This window comes from Crinia signifera, chromosome 2, assembly GCF_055691185.1.
Source record: "Crinia signifera chromosome 2, ASM5569118v1, whole genome shotgun sequence".
In the NCBI taxonomy this organism is placed as follows: Eukaryota; Metazoa; Chordata; class Amphibia; order Anura; family Myobatrachidae; genus Crinia; species Crinia signifera.
In genome coordinates, this window is record NC_139218.1 from 347,064,541 (window position 1) to 347,080,913 (window position 16,373).

A 16,373-nucleotide genomic window follows, 5' to 3' on the forward strand; every position below is an offset into this window, starting at 1 on the left:
TTTCTTCCGTTTGGGGTTAAATAGTAGGGGCTTTTGTAAAACTTAAAACTGTAATTTTTATTCCGTAAAGATTGAATTTTTGCTAAAAAAATTTTAACAAATAGGAAATAAAAAGGTGTTCCTTGTTCTATGGACTAGAAGAATTTCAATATAGGTTTATTGTTGCAGTTCATTTTACATTTCATTATGGAACATTGAGATTTTAAGAAAGGGTGTCTGCATTTTTTTGTAAGGTGCGTAGACTCTAAATGATTATCTATAACAATATGCTCAACAACTATATCAGTAATTATATTTTTGTGCATATCGTCTAATGCTGGGGTAGCCAACCCTAGTCCTCGAGAGCTACCAACAGTGCATGTTTTGCAGGTCTCCTCACAGAGGGGTAAATTTATGACTAGGCGATCAGGGGAATCTGCGCTATCCCCGTGCGTTATAGCAGGGGATAGCGCTTCCCCTGATCTATCACACCCGCCGAGCGTTTACTCTAACGCCGGCGGTGTGGGGCAGGAGGCATAGCGCAGGGGCGATATTTTGCACTGCGCCCCTGCCTCCTGCCAGATTTATGAACGGTCAGCATCGCTGACCGTTCCGCCGCCAGCAGCTGTCGACTTCGCCAGCTGCAGGCGGCGATGCCCTATACCTAACAGCAGGGACAGCGCTGTCCCTGCTGCTGGTGCTGAGCTGCGCTGGGATCTCGCGAGACTAGCGAGATCCCACGCATGCGCAGTGAGCCGGCATGGGGGGGGAAAGAAAAGGCGCATCAGTATTAACTGATGCGCTGTCTCCAGGAGGGACATCGCCGGAGGGGGGAGTTAGCGCTCCCCCACTCCGGCGGCAAGATTTTAACAGATCTTGTCGGTGTCCCCTCCTGCTTCGCCTCGCTAATGAGGCGAAGCAGGAACTGTTATAGCGGCGCGATAGGCGCCGCTATAATAAATCTACCCCAGAATCACAAGTGAGCTAATTAGCTCCATCTGTGTATCGTTTAAAATGTGTCAGTGATTAATGAGTGCAGCTGTGCAGCAGCTAGGTTGTATGGCAAATGTGAACTGTTGGTAGCTCTCGAGGGCTAGGGTTGGCTACCACTGGTCTAATGTGTAAGCACTATATCGTTAATGATACCTGCTCTCGTGGGTTGTTAGCGATGTCCTCCATCCTCTGTACATGCAGTAAAATCCTGACTAGATAGTGAACGACAGCATGGTTCTGTATGTGGCACATACTGGACGATATTGTTTGTTAAATCGTTCAGTGTGTATGCACTATATCATTTGTCAGAGTTCCAGCCAGTTCAAGGGATATCGTAGGTAACATTGCATCGTTTGAAGGGTCTTTTAACATGCACCCAGCTAGAGTTGCACTGATATTGCATATAAAATGGGATATAAGAGGATCATTAACCCTTTGAGTGCCAAGTGAATTAGTCAAAATAGGTGTGAAAATTGCCAAGCAAACATTGGCATTTTTTTGAGAATATTTTGAACATCTCTGATGCCCCTTTCAGACCGCACTTTTAAAACGGTAAATTGCCGTTTTTTTACCGTTTTAAAACGGTAATGTGTGCGGTCTGAAAGGTCCAGTCCCACTTAACCGGTTAGAAAATGCCGTTTTTTCTAACCGGTTAAAATGCAGGGTCCTACCCGTTTCTGAACCGGTATTTTAGCGCAAAAATCGGCTCAGAAACGGTATTTAGGACCCAGCCAATGAGCTGGGTCCTAAATTCAGCACAGTGAATACTTAATGAGCGCTCATTAAGTATTCACAGCACTGGAGCCCCCCCCCCGCGCGTGTCGACACCCCCCGCGCGCGTGTCGACGCCCCCCGCGCGTGTCGACGGCCCCCCGCGCGTGTCGACCCCCCCGCGCGTGTCGGCGCCCCCCCCCGTGTCGACTTACCCCGTGCCGGTATCTCCGTTGTGGTTCCCGGCACTGCAGCTCAGTATGCTCGGAAAGCACTTATGAAAAAAGTGTCTTTCAGAAAATGGCTGCCCCCCATACGGAAGACAGTTTTTTTAAACAGGGTTTCCTATGGGGCAGCCATTTTCTGGAAGACACTTTTTTCATAAGTGCTTTCCGAGCATACTGAGCTGCAGTCCACAACGGAGGTACCGGCACGGGGTAAGTCGACACGGGGGGGGGGTCGCCGACACGCGGGGTGGGGTGGGGGGGCGTCGACACGCGCGGGGGGCGTCGACATGCGCGGGGGGCGTCGACATGTGCGGGGGGCGTCGACATGCTCTCGGTCGACACGCGAGGGGGGGGGGGGAACTGCACGGAGGGGAGGGCTGAAGGCTGCACTGGCTTTGACCCTGTATTTGGAAAGTTTCCAAAAACGGGTCTGCCAGTGTCAAAAAATCGGCACTTAAACGGTAATATACCGTTTAAGTGCTGCGGTGTGAAAGGGGTTTTATCTGGCAGACCCGTTTTTGGAAACGTTTCCAAATACAGGGTCAAAGCCAGTTATGCGGTCTGAAAGCAGCATTAGAGATGTTGGCACTCAAATGGGTTAAAGGAAGAAAAACTCTCAAGGAATATTTCCTTCTATACCAAAATATTGATAAATTATCATCAGAGATCGGTTCCTTTGAAGCTTAAAGAAATCGATGTGTCATTGCTGCGGTCGCACCAGACAGCCCCTCTCTAAACACCAGGTCCTGTGATACCTTGCTAGTGCCTGGTATCTTTTTTACTGAAAATGCTTCTTTAGCACAACATGATGTGACCAGGATGCATCGGGAGACTCCAGAAAAGAAGGTAGCAGTGCTCAGATGAGAGAAATAAGTAGAGAGGAATTGTCCATTACAATGAAGAGGTTCAGAACACCATAAAAAGACTGTATTGTCAAGAATCTAACAGCAGATAACCACTTAGGTATGTACTTAGGTAAGCTTGTCCCTATGTACATATCTGGACTGGACCCGAGTTAGCAGTATATGGCACATTCCTTCGGAGCGGTGTGTGAAGGACCTGACAGTGGGGAGGATTGTTGATGGGGGTGGGAGGAAGAGACGATGAGTGTTCTATTTATTAGTAGGAGTATAATGTGTTGGTCAGTGGTTTCCTTTGGGGGAAGGGGGATGAGCACTTTTCATATTTAAGTGTTTTAACATGGAAAACAACATCTTCCAGCAGTGTTTTCCTATCCCATCACGCACCCCTCCCCCAAATGTTTCTGTGTCTTGTCAGTATACTTTGTCCTTTTTACATTTTGCATTATTTTTAACAGTGTTTTACACTGATATTTTACAGTGATGTGTAACTTCGAGGGGTCAGTAATCATAATAGTGGTGAATATAGACCCCACCCCATTAGGGCTTTCCATACATTTCCCAGCCTTCTTTTACATCTCAGTGTGCTCCTGCAGGCAGCTCCTGAGTCTTACACCTGCAGACATCCTGCCGCTTCCAGCCTGCCGCCAGATCCCAATCTCTAATCTCAGGTCTGCTCCCTGTCCTGACCCTCAATTTCTTCTCCCCACCTGTCTCAGGGCCGGAAACAGTTCACATGACATTTCATCCTTTGTGCAAGGCAGCAGCTGGGGAATAATCAATCACCAGTATAGCGTGGGAGTACACGGGTAGCATTCCATTGGGTGGGGGTAATCCCATGTGTACACTGCCCCCATCTCACTGTTACCCTACTAGAACCTCCCAGCCTCCCCAAACTTTTAACTTGCCACTTCATAAGAAATGTACACAAAACAAATGTTATGGAAGGAAAAACATGGACAAAACCAATCCCAGGAATGGTAAAGATGCTGCAAAATTCATGACCCATACACACTCCTAAGAACAGAGCAAGGTTCCCAAAATGTAAATATATTTGTAATCAAATAGGGGATAGCTAGAAAAATCTTACAACTATTTATTTTCTAATCATTTCACCCAAAGGTCATGATCCAAGTGAGAATTCAGATAAATGTTCTCAACCAGCCCTGCATTCAGATTGTAATGTACTGTAAAAGCCCAATAGCAATCCACCGCTAACCAAGTCCAACACATCAGGTTCCGTGAAAACCTGCTTTTCGGTAAGACAATAATACAATACATCTAACAACCTGGTGGTCTCTAATATGGGTGTGGTATGTGACTTCGACAGTCGGGATCCCGACAGTCATCCCGACTGCCCGGAGTCAGACAGCATGGCGAGCACAAAAAAGCCCCTTGCGGGCTCGCTGCGTTCGCCACGCTGCGGGCACACCTATTCTATTCTCCCTCTATGGGGGTCGTGGTCCCCCACGAGGAAAAATAGCGGGTGGCCGTCGGGCACCCGGCTGTCGGCGTTTTGACAGTCGGGTAAATGACTGTCGGGAACCCGTCCGGCACCCCTCTAATATGGCGGGGGAAAAGACTTTCATTTTATTCCTAACCTGAGAAATGCATCAATTCTTTATTAATAACCATCTTGCGTCTTGGTTGGTCCTTTTTATACAGAGTATTGTATTTCGATTTGGACTACAGAAATAACTTCTGAGAAATCTCGCCTTGTAATGACACAGGAAGACAAATACATTTGGTAGGAGTTCTATTTTAAACTACATAAACATTGAACAGAGTATTAAATAATTTACCTTAAATGTAGCAAAGGCATCAGAAGCTATGTCGAATGTTGACATTTCTACATATTTAAAGAAGTCCCCAAACTGGTCAGAGTAAAGGACTGTTTTGGCCAGCGGTTCATGACGGACACATTCCCGAAGCATTATCCCACAATGCAAAGCCACTTGGGGGGATTCATACCTAAAAGAAAAAAACACAAACATGCACACATACTGTAAGCACATCCAAAGTAAGAAAGTCATTCAGCCTATCCTGCTAGCTAGTTACTGTACAGAAGAAGATATAATTCAGGAAGGATACAGGGACAGATGTACTAAGCTTCAAAAGTGATAAAATGGAGATTGATAAATAGCCAGCCAATCAGCTCCTACTTGTCATGTCACAGACTGTTTGAAAACGGTCAGGCAGGAGCTGATTGGCTGGCTGTTTTTCACTCTCCATTTTATCACTTTTGAAGCTTTATGCATCTGGTCCACAGTGACAGGGATACTGAACTCAGGGCTTTAGTGCTGTTAAGCAGTAAAAAGGTATTATATGGGGGTAGAAAATGGTACCCCAACCCAGAGATCTGTGGTCTATTTTGTATAGAAACATAGAATTTGCTCGCAGATGAGAACCATTTAGACTATCTAGCCTGCCCCTAGTTATTAAAATGTGGCCTTCTTTGCATATTATCCAGCAGCATAGGAATGTGCCTTGAATATTAGGCACCATTATTGGGGTCGTCTAAAGCCATTAGATTTGCATCTACATTTGTATGCATAACAATCACACTGTACATGTCGGCATTGTGCATTAGCCGTCAGGCGTGGGTTGGCACTGTGCACTGGCCGCCAGATGTGGGTTGGCACTGGTCTTTTCAAAATTATATACAGGACTGCATGTACTTTATTAATAAGGTAGCTCTGCAGTTCTGTGTTATTGGTTGCCAATGTAGTGTATAACCCAGAACATACCCTACTTTCCAAATGTTCATGGTTGTGAGGCAATGTGTGCTCCATATCCCTGGCTCTGCGGAGGCGGATGATTTCCGGGGCCTGTGTGAGCAGTCTGCAAGCCTCCAATGACAATAGAATAGCTGCATATGCACTGATGTAACAGACTTGCCCAGCACTTTTCTTCTAGGTACTTGTGTATTTTGGCGGCGCCCAATTTCAGCATCGTTCGATGAACGTATCGCATCGCGATTTTGACCCCCTATACGATGAAAAATCGTATAAGCACCCTAAAGGGTGGTTTTGAGCACCCTAATGGTGCTTACAATGTTAAATGCACCCCCACGACACCCCCCACTATAAACGTGAACCCGAAGCGTGGCGAGGGGCGGCGGTACGCGTCCTACGACCTTTTCATACCCCCACTATCCACGTCGGCGTGGAGTTGAGAATAGATTAGTGTGGTGAGCGCAGCGAGCCCCGCGCGGGGACGCGGATACCTTCACAGGTAAACGCGTCCCTTCGCGGGCTTCACAGGTATCCGCGTCCCCTCGCCACGCTTCGGGCTTGGTGGCTCGCCACACTAATCTATTCTCAACTCCACGCCGACGTGGATAGTGGGGGTATGAAAAGGTCATAGGACGCGTACCGCTGCGCTCGCCACGCTTCGGGTTCACGTTTATAGTAGGGGGGTGGCGTGGGGGTGCATTTAACATTGTAAGCACCCATTAGGGTGCTTATACAATGTTTAATCGCATCGCATCGTATGGCATTGTATGCCATGTACAATGGCATACAATTTGAAAATTGTATGCCATCGTACACTAATCAACGAAATCGCGTCACATCGCATACCATCGCATGCGTAATGGTATGCGATGCGATGGGCGCCTCCAAAATACACAAGTACCTTCTTCTAAGATAAAATAAGAGACTACTGGGTAAATGTATTAAAACTACAAAAGATTCTGCAAGTGGACTAGTTGCCCATGGCAACCACGCAGCTCCTAGCCATCATTGCATAAAATGTACTTGATAAGTGCTAGCTATAAGCTGAATGGTTGTTTAGGGCAACTCCACCTCTCCCAGCAACTCAACTTCGGCCTGACTAACAAAGCTTCCAGTACTGATCTGTTCTGCAGCACCAGTGCTCCCAAAAAGTCCAACTTATCCTGCCAAATAAAGCTTCCATAACACTAACTACAACAGTACTGTTCAAAGCCTTTTATTGGCTCCAGATAAGTCTGATCTTTGTTACCAGTTATCCCATTTCCAGTTCAATCAGCTCAGTCGTCCCCTTTCCTAATCTGTGTTACTTCTGTATCCAGTGTAGTCCATCCCTGCCTGGCTAAACTGAGCTCAGCATCCAGTATAGCCTGCAGTTGTTCTAAGCACCCTGCATCCAGCATAGATGGTCCTAGCACCAGCATATCCAATGCTCTTAATCCATACCTCATCTGCTGTTCTCTTCCATGCATAGGATTTTCAGAAGGCCACCAAGATTCCTTCATACAAACAACCAGCCCAAAGTTCAGATCAGAAAAACACAAACTCCACCAATTATGAAAATCCCATTTGCACTATTGAATTGCTGTGTTTTTCCTGCTGACGCCATTCATCTAGAATGTGCACTAAAATTGGTCAGTGAATGACCAGATCTCTCTGTAGATATCACTGCTGTGCAGAGGTCAGCCTCAAACAACATAGAACTATTGTTACCGGAGGGTAACTTGGGCAGCAGGAACATCCAAAGAGGGTACAGACTGTAGCTCAGGTACCCCTGGATGATATCCATAAGCTTGGATAGGCAGAACAGTATTTTAGCTACTTACTGACAATAAGGTTATGGAAATCTCAGGCAGATAACCTACAATTATTAACACAGCAGGAAATATAATAGCATTGCTAGATTTCCTGGGTGACTCACAAAATGTATGTTGCACACTGGAAAAATCCCAAATGGTAACACTAAAACCTCAAGCACCAGGACATAAATAAATCTTACAGGCCGCAGGCACTTACACAGTACAAGCCAGCAGGCATGGGTTATTTTAAGTTCCAGCAGCATTTTCAAACCATTGTTGTGTAAAGTGCATTTTGCAAAGGAAAATCCCAGAGGACCCAGTTTCATTGACTAGGTCATTCCAAGAGGTCATTATGTTGTGACAAGAACATAATGTAGAAACGGGACAACTCACACGTCAAGTAATGCAACTTGGGGCCTGATTCGGAGATAACCACTGCAACTGCGTCAATGTAAGCAGCGGCCGTGCGATAATATGCCTAAATAGACGCCTCCTGATGGGTTGTCCTCTGCTCAACCATTGTACATCGGCAAAACCAATACAGAGGTCATCTCCAAGTGCAGGCAAATCAAAGATGGCAATAACCCGGGTCCATTCTGTAGCGCAAAACGGGGTTTCAAGCCACTGTGATACAACTTGAAACAGTATTCAGTAACCCAGGTTGGGCATGTTGGTGTGAAAGGGGTATTGGTGTAATTGCTAAAATCTAAACGTTGTTAAATAAGATTACTCACAACAGGGGTGAAATAATTTGGAAAATATTAAGCTCAATCCATTTAAAAATAAATAAAAATGAATTAAATAGCAATGGGATTTTAAACGTAAAACATTTATCAGCCGGAAGCACGTAATACGGATTCTACTCTGACAGAGTAAACTACAAATCCTTGGAAAGAGGGTGAATATCTACAAGTAACATGCCACAATTACATGGTAACTGACCTCAATAATAAGCTTTACAGTCATGTTTCCCTGTGTGACATTCAGGCAGCATATATCATTGACATTCTGTCGGCTACATGTTAATCTATTCATCTGTGTACATTACCATGCAGGCAAATACCTATAACATGGAATTCCTAAACAAGCCAGTGGAAACTGGTATCATAAATGATTAACAAACTAATAAAATATTAATAAACCTAGTTTCATTGACTATGGCTCACAAAGAAGGTGGTTTAGTTTTCTCCCCTGCTCTGCTTTCCACCAATACAGAGATGTGACAGGTCAGCTATTTTCGGAACAGTGCTAGAGTGGCACCCCAGATAGATTGTAACTTGATTACATTAGATTTGACTAAACTTTAACAATTGGGAAGTCTTGGCTTGCAATTGCACTGGGACATCTACGGGATGCCCTCTAAACGGTTCAGATACATGACAGGCCAAGAACATGGCTGACAAATTCAGAAATCCACAATTAATATGTAGTGTTACAGATTACTACTGTACGTTAATTCCCTACGGTATGTTACACTAATACTGCTTTCAGATCGCAAATACAGGGTCACACCGGGAATTTGAAATGGTTCAGTCTCGGTGCGACCCTGCATGCTCAGTCTGTTAAGATTGCATAAGCAAACCAGCAATATTGCCGATTCGCTGACGTTGTGTGGGGGCGCGGCGTCATCGGGGGCGGGTGAAGAGGCAGCACAGAGCTGGAGCTGCTCCAAGCGATGCCTCCTCCATAGGTGTGAGCATCGCTCGACCCAATTAACCTGTTCACACCACTGCACAGCAACGAACCAGTAAGAACACTTCTTTTTACCCGGTTCGTTAGCTGTAACCGGTAACACTTTTTACAATTACAGAGTCTAACCGACAAGAAACTGGTATGGACCCAATAATTTTGTGCGATGTGAAAGGGGTATCATATTGATTGGTCCCTTATTCAATGTATCCTATGTATTGTGCCCTAGGTTGCTGTCTCACCTGGTACGCTCTTGTGTACAATGAATGGTTCTCATTATTTTGTAAGGATCTTGCCTACTATATTTGATCTCCTTAACAAAAGAGAGAAAAGTATGTCCTGATGTGGTGCACCTACTAGGACTCATACGAATAAAAATTAGCTTTTATTAGACAATTTTTAAGATAGCGAAGTATAAAAACACACAAACAAAAAACATGTACGTGTTTAAAAAACGGCGGCTCCCTAATCCCACACTTTGTTTGGGCTGTAAATGGTATTAATACAGGAATAATGTTGCCGGCACCTTTTGTAGTATTTTAAATTTTATTGAAATATCTGGGTGTCTATCGGCTGTGATCCCCTGTGTATAGGCGCATAGCTATAGTATCGGTGTGATTAAGATGTGACCGTAGGGTGGCACAGTATTATGGTGCAAGCCACAGAATCAGAAGTAGTATCCCTGTGTATCTGTCTGGGCTGCTGCTAATACTGCAGATGCAGGTATGACTTAATATCCTCTAAATGAGTTGACACTGGTGTCGACCAAATCACAGGTGTGATTGGGCACAAGTGGTGATACTCTCGAGCCACAGGTCTCAGGGGGGACACCTAGTATTATCACTCCTACGTGGCTACACTGATGCAGCTTCTACTCATTTTTGTTGCAAATCTTTATGCTTATACAGAACAGCTAAGAGAAGCGTTATTAACACAGTCTATGCACTGTATGTGCTGATCACACTGAGACTGATATATCTAGCAGTTACTTACTGCCCAGTGTTTATAACGCTTGTCTCAACCCCCCTATAACACTGTGTATGTTATTAGTAGTCCTCGGAATGGACACATAACACAGTGAATCTCCTCAGAAGTTTTCTTCTATCCCTGGGGCTTACCCAAATGGGGCTGACATATTTAATCTATGCTTTAAACTGACTCTGGCTTTATCATAGCCAAAAATATTGACACAAATTGCTGGCTGGTATTTGGTCGACATCGGTGTCAACATATTTCAATAGAGGACTTCTCTCTCACACGTGTTTGGGGAGCTCTATATATTTGATCTTATCACTGATCACGACCAGCTATAACCTAGACTAACGCATGATTGTGGGCCAACATTTTGGTCGACACCAGTGTCAACTCATTTAGAGGATATTAAGTCATACCTGCATCTGCAGTATTAGCAGCAGCCCAGACAGATACACAGGGATACTACTTCTGATTCTGTGGCTTGCACCATAATACTGTGCCACCCTACGGTCACATCTTAATCACACCGATACTATAGCTATGCGCCTATACACAGGGGATCACAGCCGATAGACACCCAGATATTTCAATAAAATTTAAAATACTACAAAAGGTGCCGGCAACATTATTCCTGTATTAATACCATTTACATCCCAAACAAAAGTGTGGGATTAGGGAGCCGCCGTTTTTTAAACACGTACATGTTTTTTGTTTGTGTGTTTTTATACTTCGCTATCTTAAGATTGTTTAATAAAAGTTAATTTTTATTCGTATGAGTCCTAGTAGGTGCACCACATCAGGACATACTTTTCTCTCTTTTGTTAATGTGTCAATTTTGATGTCCAGAGGTAGCACACCCCCCACAGTACACGTCACAAATTTTCAGTGTATATAATGTATTGGGGGTCCACCCATAATCCTCAAACAATTATGAGGGTCCTGTGCGAATAGTAATCCCCTTTTGTGTGTCTATATTTTATCTCCACCAACAGGTGTCCGCTCTTCCAGGCACTGCTTATTCTGCCCAAATGGCTGCCTCACTTGGATCCTTTGTTGGTCGCATGAAAATGGCTGGATCACATTTGTATTGTGTTTATAGTTTCTGTACTTTCTGAAAATCTTAACAGTATTATGTTTATAGTATCTGTAAAGTGCATGGAATCCTATTGGAGAAAAGCACTATATAAATATTATTGCAATTAAGTTTTTAAAACTGCCCCTGTACTTGATTGGGTTTCTTCCGGGTAATCAGACTTCCGCCCTAAAACACCAAAAATCTACTGGTAGTGTCAGAATGTGCGCGCAGTACAGAAATAACTGGTAATAAAATCTATTGCTCACATCATTAGTTTTTTTTATATTTGTTAAAGGATGATGTAGTTGGCCTTATATGAAATGCAACGGTAAAGGAAGAGTTTATCCTTCTTGTGCTTACACACAATAGCGGTAGTATACAATGGTCTAATTAACCCGCTGCCCCCAGTGAATACACACTCCTGTGCCAGCCTGTCAGTCCACAGTGGCCTGCGTTTCTTACCAAACTATGCAACATTCACAGCTGCATCTGATGAGGATATCTATTAATAGGGAGACATCATTTGTTGTGGTGATTCCAATGTATTCCTTTATGACTTACCCTTTTAGCAGTATAAAGAGTAAATGTTGATGGGAACTAATATACTCCACAGTGGGGCTTCGAGTGCCAATCTGTCTTCTCAAGATGTTGTTGAATATCTGAGACACATCCTTCTTACCCTGCATGACGAGAGGTATGGTCATACACATTTAACTGAAGAACTACAGTAATGGCATCACAATATCACTAAAACCAGAGAATACAAAATTCAGGACAAAAAAAACAACAAAACAAAAAAACAATGACTATTCCCGCACACACTAAATCCATGAATTGGTTAGTCAGCCCTTTAAACAGAACAGTTGATGTTTCCTTTTAGAACCGTATTTATGTCAAATCTATTTTTTTCTGGTGGTATTCTTTTTATACCTTATTCTCACATGTATTATTGCTCTGTCTGATTTCTTTTTTTTTTGTTTAATTCTTTTTATTCAATTTCATTTGCAATATAAAACAACATATACAATACATATACCAAAAAAGACACAAAGACAAACAATTCACACAGCTGCACAGAATTACACTTGGTCATACAGAATTATACAGGTATCATCATAATGCATATAGTCGCACTATTTTATCAATCTTTCATAAGACAAAGACCTAACCAGACTAAACAATACAATACCTGCCCCTTGTTGCCCCACCCCTGTCCCTTTTCATCTCTATTTAACCCTTTGGTATGTCCTTCAGCCATATTTACTTTTTACTATTTCGTCGTGATAGCCTACTCTGTCGGCTTCCTTGGTTTGTGCCGATATTCACTATACCTTATTGGCCTCGTTTCTAGAGTAAGCTGGATATTACTTATCCTCTAGTGCTTTAGTGAATGTGAGAAGATAATAAAAAAAAAAAAAAAAAAAAAAGGAAAAATACAAAAGAAATAATAAAATAGAAATTGTATTAATAAGGAGCTTCAGTTTCTCTTATGCGTCTGTGTCAGTAATTATGTTATTCTATCCTATTCTATCAAAGTTATATTTTAAATAACTTGTGCCTACTTTGACCATTTCATCCTTGTTTACCTATATTTTCCGGCAAAATAAAGTGATAATTATTTATTTATATACTTATATTCGTGAGACACAAGAAAAGAAATTCCCGCACCAGTCTTATTAGTTTTAATTCAGATTCTCCTCCCCCAGTTATTTTCAAAAAATTTAGGTGAGAACAAGTCTTCGCCTAAAATGATCTGGGGGTGCTACCCACTACTTAAAGTTTAACCTATACACCCACAAAGAAAAAGAAGTATTTTGCAGGGTGCACTGAGAATCAAATATTCATTAATTATTTATCATAAAAAGTAGCTTTTATTTATTCACTTAAAAAAGGTCTCTCAATTCAAAGGAGACCATATAACCTTGTCTCAGAGTGAAATATTAAAAAATAGAAAGAGTGATAAAGAATGAAAAAGAATGTGTACAAATTTTAAAATCAAAAGAAAAGGATGAACATGTGTATGTCAGATTATTACTCAAATCTTGGCTACAATTGCCTTTATTAGTAGCTGTTATCTGTTATTGTTATTATGTTGCAATAATGCAAACAGATATATTGTCCAAGTAGTTCATAGGATTTTACTGATATTACAGAGGCATTGTGCTATTGTCAATATTCCTCTTGTGTGCCACGTTATTCTGTCCAGGGATACGATAGTGCTTACTGAAAGGTGGTAATTTTACACATCTGCATTGAATCGGTATGGGGAGGACCTTTACAATTTCATATTAAGCGAGAGGTATCCTTTATATATATGTTATCAAATCTGCATATCTCTGTATCTGTACTTAAGCGGATTAACCGCCAGAACAGGTGCAGTTGGATACTAAGAATTTGTTATTTGTACCTCTCCTTCTATATAGAATTAAATTAATTCTTATCATACAGCCCGTACGTATAGAAACTCTGTTACCCAGAAATAAGCGAGATCCTCGCTGGGATCAGAGTGGCTGTACCGTTATGTAACAGATGAAAACTGGAGTGGTTTGTACTAGCACCCCATTTGGTGCTCCCCACCTCTTCTGAAAACCCGGTAATGAGCGGTTTTACCGCCGGGAAGTGCTGTGATAAATATATTCAGCGTATTATTTTATTCATCAGGTGTACATTACCAATTCATAAAGATTTCAAACGTGCCTCAGGTCGGCATTCTATTTAATGCTTCAATTCTCATACACATATCATTTCCACTGAACAGTAGATATTCTATATAGGTACAGAGCAAATATATATCTCCCTTATTGTTACGTCTGTGTATACTGTGTGATTATTTCAGTGCTATTTATATTATAAGACGCACATATATCATATTTTTATTGTGTTATATATACACGTCCAATTGGGATCTCTGGGTCTGTGTGTGCATACACACTATTCCCTCTCCCAGTCTTGGACTAAAGGGATGTAATAGCCTCTGTGTCTATTACAGGATCGCGCTGTGCGTGACTCCTGGTTTAAACAGTGTTCTTTCAAAGTTTTCTGTCATATACGCATGGTAATATCATACAATGCCCTCAATATTATCTGGGGGTCCCCCTGTTTATCAGATAGGGACTACCCTCTTAACATGGGCTATTAGAGGCAGATACTTTGGCGGTCGCATATAAACTTGCGTTACCGCTTTCTCAGTGCAGCAGTTGGGTAGCACAGAATGTGTGCCCCCAGCGCTGTCTGTCGGAGTAACCTTCCGGGCAGCGCTTGTGCTGTGCTCCCGGCAGTATCGTACGCTGCGGTCGCGCTGGGTATAGCGCCGCTATTGAGACAAGCAAGTCCCGGGTAGCACTATGTCAGTGTTCCCGGCGTTCTCACCCTAGAATAGGGTGAACATGTGTAGTAAGCAATTGTAGCTGTTATATGTAGAATATAGGATATGTACCACGTCAGTTTAAAGCAGTGTATAGTTTACTGTTAGATTTAAGCATTTATCCGTGATCAGTTTCTGATAGCGGCACGAGCGGGCAGAGAACGCCGGGAACACTGACATAGTGCTACCCGGGACTTGCTTGTCTCAATAGCGGCGCTATACCCAGCGCGACCGCAGCGTACGATACTGCCGGGAGCACAGCACAAGCGCTGCCCGGAAGGTTACTCCGACAGACAGCGCTGGGGGCACACATTCTGTGCTACCCAGCTGCTGCACTGAGAAAGCGGTAACGCAAGTTTATATGCGACCGCCAAAGTATCTGCCTCTAATAGCCCATGTTAAGAGGGTAGTCCCTATCTGATAAACAGGGGGACCCCCAGATAATATTGAGGGCATTGTATGATATTACCATGCGTATATGACAGAAAACTTTGAAAGAACACTGTTTAAACCAGGAGTCACGCACAGCGCGATCCTGTAATAGACACAGAGGCTATTACATCCCTTTAGTCCAAGACTGGGAGAGGGAATAGTGTGTATGCACACACAGACCCAGAGATCCCAATTGGACGTGTATATATAACACAATAAAAATATGATATATGTGCGTCTTATAATATAAATAGCACTGAAATAATCACACAGTATACACAGACGTAACAATAAGGGAGATATATATTTGCTCTGTACCTATATAGAATATCTACTGTTCAGTGGAAATGATATGTGTATGAGAATTGAAGCATTAAATAGAATGCCGACCTGAGGCACGTTTGAAATCTTTATGAATTGGTAATGTACACCTGATGAATAAAATAATACGCTGAATATATTTATCACAGCACTTCCCGGCGGTAAAACCGCTCATTACCGGGTTTTCAGAAGAGGTGGGGAGCACCAAATGGGGTGCTAGTACAAACCACTCCAGTTTTCATCTGTTACATAACGGTACAGCCACTCTGATCCCAGCGAGGATCTCGCTTATTTCTGGGTAACAGAGTTTCTATACGTACGGGCTGTATGATAAGAATTAATTTAATTCTATATAGAAGGAGAGGTACAAATAACAAATTCTTAGTATCCAACTGCACCTGTTCTGGCGGTTAATCCGCTTAAGTACAGATACAGAGATATGCAGATTTGATAACATATATATAAAGGATACCTCTCGCTTAATATGAAATTGTAAAGGTCCTCCCCATACCGATTCAATGCAGATGTGTAAAATTACCACCTTTCAGTAAGCACTATCGTATCCCTGGACAGAATAACGTGGCACACAAGAGGAATATTGACAATAGCACAATGCCTCTGTAATATCAGTAAAATCCTATGAACTACTTGGACAATATATCTGTTTGCATTATTGCAACATAATAACAATAACAGATAACAGCTACTAATAAAGGCAATTGTAGCCAAGATTTGAGTAATAATCTGACATACACATGTTCATCCTTTTCTTTTGATTTTAAAATTTGTACACATTCTTTTTCATTCTTTATCACTCTTTCTATTTTTTAATATTTCACTCTGAGACAAGGTTATATGGTCTCCTTTGAATTGAGAGACCTTTTTTAAGTGAATAAATAAAAGCTACTTTTTATGATAAATAATTAATGAATATTTGATTCTCAGTGCACCCTGCAAAATACTTCTTTTTCTTTGTGGGTGTATACTTATATTCGTGTTTATGTGCTTTGTGTATAGTTTATCCACTTACTCCACATTTTGCTAAACTTACTTAGTGTGTTTTTGCGTATGTGTACATATTTTTCATGTGTCACTGTGTATTCTAAAAGTGCTTTCCAGCCTTCAAATTCAGGGCCTGTATCAGCAAGCCAGGTCCTGGCTATCATTTCCTTGGCCAGAGCACAAACATTGATAATAAAAGCCCTTTCCTCCTTAC

At 42.4% G+C, this 16,373-nt stretch overlaps 1 protein-coding gene across 2 annotated transcripts in view; it reads right to left on the reverse strand.

The window, feature by feature from the left end:
• The window catches only part of CAB39L (calcium binding protein 39 like), an 84,762-nt gene that overhangs the window by 25,009 nt on the left and 43,380 nt on the right, over positions 1–16,373 (reverse strand). For both annotated transcript variants that reach the window (XM_083169671.1, XM_083169672.1), the window contains exons 4-5: positions 11,602–11,720; positions 4,573–4,741 (exon numbers count right to left, since the gene is read on the reverse strand). In XM_083169671.1, the coding sequence (XP_083025797.1) occupies positions 4,573–4,741; positions 11,602–11,720 (288 nt within the window). The remainder of the gene's footprint in view (positions 1–4,572; positions 4,742–11,601; positions 11,721–16,373) is intronic.